Source organism: Zosterops lateralis (assembly GCF_965231275.1).
Source record: "Zosterops lateralis genome assembly, chromosome: 30".
Lineage (NCBI taxonomy): Eukaryota > Metazoa > Chordata > Aves > Passeriformes > Zosteropidae > Zosterops > Zosterops lateralis.
This window is the reverse complement of record NC_139790.1, coordinates 5,439,287-5,446,945: the sequence shown is the minus strand read 5'-3', so window position 1 is coordinate 5,446,945 and position 7,659 is coordinate 5,439,287. Positions and strand designations below refer to the sequence as shown.

The window sequence follows — 7,659 nt, the reverse complement described above, 5'->3', positions numbered from 1 at the left end:
AGGAGAGAATATTGTCCTGTGGACATCACACGAATGTGTTGCCCTGGAACAGACCACTTCTGTCTTTCATGTCTGAGCAGGCAGGTGCACTTCCATCCCTGCCAAAACAGGGATTTCACCCCTGCAGTCCCCACCCCTTTGGCATTTTCACTTTGGGAGCCCTGCTGAAATCACTGAGAGTTCACTCAGTGCCAAGAAAAGCTCAAAAGCATTTAAAAGCTGCCCAGCTTTTAAGAGTTTTATGAGAAAGTGATAGGTGTACTTACAGGGAACTTCATTTGGATGGTAGGCCAGGCCAGCTCTGCTGCTAATTGATGTGTACTCTTACTTTTTATACATAATATCCCAAAGTTAAATCTGAAAATGGGTTTACCTTATTGGCAGGTGCCCTGTGTTCACAGAAGCATGACGAGTTTCCTGGGGAAGTGCTCTGATAAGAGGAGGCTTTGATACCTGCCTGATTGAATTCATTGCATACAGGGAAGTGAGGGAAAACCCATGAGGGTCATGGTAAGCTCAATGTATTTAACAGTCGCTTTTAAATGGAAAAAGAACTTACAATCAGAAGCAGAGCACAGATTCCCAGTAAGCTTGTAGTGATGCTTTGTGCCAGTGTGGCAAAGGACTCAGCCTGAAGTTGTGTCTCTAACCAAAAGCACCATTCAAACCAAGGGGGTGGTAATCTTGCTATGTTAAAAATGTTAAGTGAGTCCCAGGGGATGATGAGGTTGGTTCTAAATCATAGGAATTGCTGAGTTCTTTTGCTGACCTTCCTTTCTGAGCTCATTCAGGATCTGCTTTCTGCTTGTCAGACATGGCCCTGAATCTTCACAGAGCCTCTTGAGGAAAGTAGCACCTGATTATGGACTAAGGGCTCATTTGAGAAAGGGATCATAAATTTGAAGTAGCAAAGTTCACCAAGGGATTCTGAGTCACAGCTTCATAAGCTAAGCCTCACTCTGCCTGAGGACTGGCCAAAGCGAAATTAGAGGGGTTTCAGCCTTTCTTAGGCAGCTCCTTCCTTCAGCTACTTCCTATCCAAGGGTGCCTCTAGGACTCCCGTGTTTGGGTTCGAGCACATGCCTGGTGATTTCAGATGTGTTCCTGGGAGATGTGTGATGAGCTGTTGGCAAAAATCTCCAAAAAGCAAGGCTTACCTATTGGAATTTTATCAAATGCTTTGCCTGGGACAACCAACTCAGGCTGTGTCCAGTTGCAATCAGGTTAATTAGGCAAATGCTTTTTAGCAATTAACCTTTAGTTTTTGTCCTTGTCTGATGGGATCAGCAGAGTTCAGTGCAATGCAAGGTGCAGAGGGTGAGATCATGGCTATTGTTGTAGTTCTCCTTCAGTAAACAACTGTTGATCTCCCTTGCTGCTCTGCCCTTACCTGTGCCTAAGCACATGGATGTTGAGGGAAGCAGAAGCTGCTGCTTCTCAAGCATTCTTCAAACAAGATGAGTACATGAAGGCAAAATCACTGAGGAGAGGTTAAATTAAGGTTTTTCTTTTAACTTGTGGTGCCCGAACCCTGTTATAGTCCTGCTGTGGAATACTTACTTGACTATCAAAATCTACTCTGAGTATTTCTGACATACCTGTAACTTTAAAAAGAAAGAATCTTTTGAGAAGAAGGGACAGAGCCAGCTTTCAAGAGGAGTGCAACATCAACCTAATTAGTCTAACTGGGTTTAGCAGAATTTGATATCTGTTTATATGTTTTCTGATATATTGCTAAGCAGCACAGCATTGTTACACTTGATAACCTTTTCCTGTGTAGACTTAGGTGGGATAAAGCTAATATGTGTAATTTCCTTTTTTTTTCCTTTTTCCATTGAGGCCTGTTTGCTGAAAGATATTTCTGTACAATCTCCTCCTTTTTTTCTGATAAGAGAAATTACAGAAATGTGTTTGCTGTTATTTTGAGTTCTTGTTTTATTAGGAGGGAACTGGCCTTGATTATGACCTTCTAGCAGAAAGCAGGGTGTGTTTCAGGGTGTGCCAGCACTGGCTGGTGCAGAATAGCAGATGAGGAGGAGTCCAGTCAAGGTCGCAGTCACCTAAGAACACCAAAGAACATTCTCATGGTGACATCATGGTCACTGGCATTTTCACAAAATGCAGAAATCAGTGGCAGCTTCAAAGGGGAAGTCCCCATCCTGCTCCTTTTGTTTGCAACCTTGTGGGCACCACAGAGCCTCTGAGTTTTCATGTCACTCCTTTGTGTGCTGAGGAGGCCAGAAGTGCCCCAGGCTGTCCTGTGAAACACAGCTCTTGTTCCCAACTCTGTCACTCATTTCAGTGCATGTTTCTGTTCATGGTGGTAACTGATCAAAAATGAGCAGCACTTCTTCTCAAGAGTCCTGGCACATAGAATGGAATCATGGAGTCCCACAGTGGTTTGGGTTGGAAGGGGCCTTAAAGATCATCCAGTTCCAACCCCCTGCCATGGGCAGGGATGCCACTCACTGTCAGGTGCCTCAGGACCCCATCCAAAATTTACAGTGAAAGAAATGGCTGAAGTATTGGTCTGTTTGTTGGATGACATGGAGGCCACCATGACACAGGTGTTTCTTCCCAGCATTTCTCTGCAGACTATCAATCAGGCTGTTAGGAATTGTGTTTTAGAAGACAAAATGCAGTTTGTATGAACAAATAGCAGTGTTATTCCCAATGACATTTAATTCTGGATAGTATCCTGTCAAATATTTAAAAAAATAGAACCAGCAAGACTAAAGTTTAAACCAGTGAATAATAGCCATTTGCAGAGTGATTGATTTACTGAGACTTACTGAGTGCTTTAAATATATCTGGGTCAGGTTATCTGTGCCAACCCAAAATTCAGATAGGAGGCTTACGACATGTAGATATGGACTTGTTCGAGTCATGAAGGAAAGTTCTGTCAAGTGTTTCCCACACCTCCAGCAAGATATAAAAGTTGAAAGTCTCTGGGATTTCCTTGCGTTCTAACCTTCAGCAGCCTCTTGTTCTCATCTGAAAGAAAAATGAAGAGATTTGTGAGTATCTCCATTTCTGTGCAACTTTTAATACTGTAAGTGCCTCAGTTTTAAAAACAAAAGGATAGAGAAGATGCTCAAGTTAGTGGTACAATACAATGGTTCAATAATATGATCTGTGTGTTACTTCTTTGGGTGGAAAAAGGACAACTTACATTTCTTGGGTCAGCAAAGTCAGTGGAAGCCTCATTTTAGCAAAGAATGAAGAATTGGTTAGAGTTCAGAAGGGGGAGTTAGTCATGATCTAATAATTGCAGTTGTAGAGGTAAATCAAGAAGTAACATGGCATCAAGGAGAGACTTCAGAAAACTGCAGAAATGTAATGGTTAAGTTATTCTGCTTTACAGGCAAAGGAGAGCCTGACAGCAAAAACTTTACAATGAGGAATTGTAGTTGTTTTCAGCTAATATACATGCTAAGTGGATAATTTTTCAAACTGATTCTCCAGCTCCTTCCCTCAGTTCATGTACTGGGTTTTCTTATGGCACTGCCTGGTGTGTCTGGTGAGTGAGAATTCTGATTTGTGTTACAGGCTGCAGTCCTCATTTGCCTGGGAGTCTTTTGGGCTCAGACTTCTGCATTGGAGGTGAGTAGAGTGATGAGCCTTGTCCTGCACATAAGTGTATAAAATGTGTTGGATCCCTGGGCAGGGGGAATAGAATAGGAAGAAAACCACAGAAGAAACTAAAACTGACAAGTTTCTTATTGTCAAGTGTAGCGAAAAAGAGCTTTTGCCAGAGGTTCTGTACAGGTGCAAAGAAACAAGGGGTTCAGGGGTCCCCTTAGCTCAATCAAACATTTGGAGACTGGAGCAGTCTCCAGCCAGTACCTGCTGCCCAGAATGACTGGGATGTCTCATGCAGGTTTTCCTCTGCCTGCACGAGAGTCTGGTTTATAACTGACCTCCAGCCCAGGAGCCTCCTCAGACTGCTCCAGGGTTCTTAAGGGATTTAGTATTTACATGAAGCAGAAAGCATTGGGGGTTGTTGCGCCTGCTAAAGATGGAAGCCAGGTGATGAGCAATGATTTTGTGCTTTTTACCAAAGACCTTTGCCCTGCGGGATCCTGTCAGCAACTATGTCACGGGGACCATGACCATCCACAGCGAGGAGCACATAGTTGATGTCCACGTTCGCTCTGGCGTGTACTCCTCTGACACCATTTTTGACTACACACATGTGAGTAAATCCAAGGATCTGCCTCAAGTTAACCCCTGAGGAAGTTTTTAAAATCATAAATTATTTTAGTGTATTCTCACCACATCTTGTCCCTGAACACTGTGTCTTTGAGGATTCCCAGCACCTTTCCTCCTCCTTGGCCATCTCCTTTCTTCACCCATACAAGGGGGCAGTTTAAAAGATTTGAAATGAAACCTGTGGTGGCAGTTCCTGGAAGTGAGAAGGTCCCTGACCTCAGTGGGGCTGGAGGTGAGGATGAGCTACCAGAACTCATGGGCAGCAGAAGTCTGTCAGAAATTATGCTTCCAGTCTCAGGAACAGGCACCAGGACAGGCTGGCTCCATTCCCCAAAGGAGATAAATGCATTCATTCCACAGCAGCAGACTCTGCAGCCACTTGTTCCTTCCAAATTGCCACAAATGCAGAGAGCATCAACTAATGTCATAATGATTTAACCTCAATTCTTTCCATCACAGGGGTATATTGCAACCAGGTTATTTTCACGAAATGCCTGCTTTATCATGAAAATAAAGAAGGAATTAATTCCAGAGCTGCGAGAGATTGGACGTCTGGCTTTTGAGAGAGAGGTGACTGTGGGGAACTCTTGCTGCTGGCAAAGAAGGGATGGGAGCAGTGTGATGTGAGGGGGACCCTCCACTCTACCCATAAAGTAGGTCAGGAATGACTTGTGCTGTCTTAGCAATGATGGAGCTGTTCTGACAAGACACATCTTGAAGGGAATATCGTACAGAATATTCTTTTAAGATAATGAACCATCATGGCCCCCCTGCAGTTTTACAGGGTGTTGTCGAGGTGTCTCAAGCTGTACAATCCCCTGTCCTTGGAACTGATGAAATTTGGCTATTTTGAGGTGATCAAAATATAAGTCCAGGGAAACTTTCCCTTTATTCATTGTCCTGCTAATATTTTGACCTTGACATTGCTTGAATTTTTAGGGTTTTTTTTTCAGAACAGAAGGTAGAGATCAATTTACGTTGACCAGATTTTGACTTCCTTATTCAGGCTGAAGTTTCAGGAGACTAGAAGTATTGCCTGGAGGTGAACTGGAGTTCTGTCCCATTTTGGGTCAGCCCAGTAGCACATTTACAGCTATATATAATTTCCTATGGCAGCAATATGGCTCAGGCTCGCTCTGTTGGCATAGTTAATATCTAGTGAATTTTGTTACTGAATAGATTGAAATTATTTTTTTTTAAAGGATTAAGTGTCTTTATCTAATGGGTTTTTGTGAGGCAAAAGAAGGTGATTTTATGTTTGGGAACCTTCTCAAAGGGTGTCCTAGTAGAATGAAGCTAAAGCTACATTTCTGATGGTGTTTAACCTTTTCTTCTCAGGCCATGAAGGATGTATACTCTCCGAATAATGTGTGGGCCTTGTTCCAAGCTGGCAGTTCCAGGCTGGGGCGCTTTAAGGACTGGATTCTCTATGGGAAGCACATTGAAAACCTCTGCACAGGGCTGCCTCTCTACCAGCTGGTGGCCACTGAACGTAAGTCACGGATCAGGGGCATTGTGTCTGCCCTGGGCACCTTCCTCCCCTTTGAACCCAAACTCTCATGGTACCTTGGAGCTGTGCAGACATTTCTTCCCATTGAGTTGCACCACAAATGTTTTGCAGTTTTGAGACAGAAACAGAAACCTTGAATAGGGACATAATTGAGGATTGAGATTTGTGTATTTAAGACTTTTCCTAGCTGGATACAGGGATCTCATCTGGTAAGGAGATACTGATAATGAGATATATACTGGTATAAATACTGGTACTGATACTGTCTTCATTTTCCTGGGATTTTTTAGCACTAACGGATACTGATGGCTGTGCCAGTGCCGGGATTCCAAGCATTTTGGGCCTCCACATCTGTGAAGAACTCATTGCAACTGGATCTTGACATTTCTGTTGCAAGGAAATGCCTTTTTGCATGTTTTAGTTATGGTAACCATGTTCTCCAGCTGGAGCAGAACTTGGGTACAAGGCTTAACCTGCCTATCCAAAGCTTTGATGCATAAGAAGCCTATGACATACAAATAAATATAGTGCTTTAATAAATAAATAGAATGCTTTGTCTGTCTCTTCTGCCCAAAATCAGAACACAATGACAGTGGGTCTTGTGAATTGCCCTGCAGAAAAGACAAATTTCCCTTTGGTACATTCCTGTACTGGGGCTGCAGCATGGCCCAGGCATTGGTTTGTGCTTCATAAAGAGAAGGAGCAGAAACAGATTGGATTTTTCCAGTGGAGAACTTCAATTTGGCATCAGCATAAGGTGTTGGCTCACCTTATGTAGGATGGCTGGGGGAGGGAGCAAACAGGGGAATATAAAGGAAAGGAGCAGATCCACATTACCCACATTTGCAAGGCAGCTTGAATTCTGCAGGGCCAGTGGAAATTTGCAGCAGTTTGAGTGAATGCAGCGGGTCAGAGAGATTTTTGTTCTGGGCGTTTTCCAAGCCTGGGTAGAGGACACTGTCCCAGCCCTAAAAAATTTGTACCTTGGAATAAAATTTTCCTTTCACACAATGGCAGGGACAAAGAGCTGTGACCGCTTGCTGAGTGTCCCAAGTGCCTTGGAGAGGCCTTTGTGTCCTTGTGAGCTGATGGAAATATAGGATGGAGCAATGCTGGGGCCACCTGCCTGCTCTGGGGCAGATCCCAGGGAATGGCTGAACTCACACATCCTTCCCTCCAGGGCTTGGAAGGGGTGTGTGTTCTGGGGATGAAGACTGAATGTTTACTGTTTATTGGAGCATTGAGTGGCTGCCAGAGGGAAAGATTTGGAGGAAAATGGCTACAGGTCTGCAGTTTGTTATTTTCAAATCAAGCTCCTGGTCAAACCATCTGCTATTTAATAAAAGAGCATTTCCTCACATGGTGAAGCTGTTCTTTTAGATTAATTGTACTTATAACAGGCTGCAGGTTCTTGGTGATCCAAAATATGTTTCTTGAGTGTCAAACTTTGTCAATTAAATACAGGAATAGTTGTTCCATGTTCTGTGGACCCTGAAACCAGCCTCAATACCTCAATATATATCTGCCATTTAATTTTGAGTTAGGGAGGTAGTGCTCCCGACCTTCCTCAGAAATGGAGGAATATTGTTTCTAGAGTTAATTTTAGTTTGTAGTCTCATGATATACGTCGAGCCTGTGAGGAATGTATTTTTATATATCATGTTCACATTTTGACACCTGTGCTTGTTGTTTGCTAAATAAAACTTCAGCTCTCCATCTACTCCCACAGCCCCTCCAATGTTCAGGTGTCCAGCTCATGGGAAACTTCAGGATGCAGCAACTCAGGGGCAAATCTGTTGTGGGGCTGCTGCACCTCTTGGGGTGCAGCTCCCAACAAAGAGAGGAGGAAGCACAGGAAGAACCATAAACCACAGAAACCCATATTGCCATGCTCTGATTCCCCCAGTTTTCCAGAGAAAAACTCTGGAAAAGTTTTC

General features: G+C 43.5%; 1 protein-coding gene across 1 annotated transcript; it reads left to right on the top strand.

Moving 5' to 3' along the window:
- Nucleotides 1-498: 498 nt before the first annotated feature.
- On the top strand, nucleotides 499-6,104 carry GKN2 (gastrokine 2; the record flags this gene model as incomplete). The annotated part of the gene is made up of 6 exons (XM_083880427.1): nucleotides 499-510; nucleotides 3,550-3,603; nucleotides 4,064-4,195; nucleotides 4,672-4,782; nucleotides 5,551-5,704; nucleotides 6,013-6,104. The coding sequence occupies 6 exons, from the start codon at nucleotides 499-501 to the stop codon at nucleotides 6,102-6,104; spliced, it is 555 nt and encodes a 184-aa protein (XP_083736553.1).
- Between the last annotated feature and the right edge of the window lie 1,555 nt (nucleotides 6,105-7,659).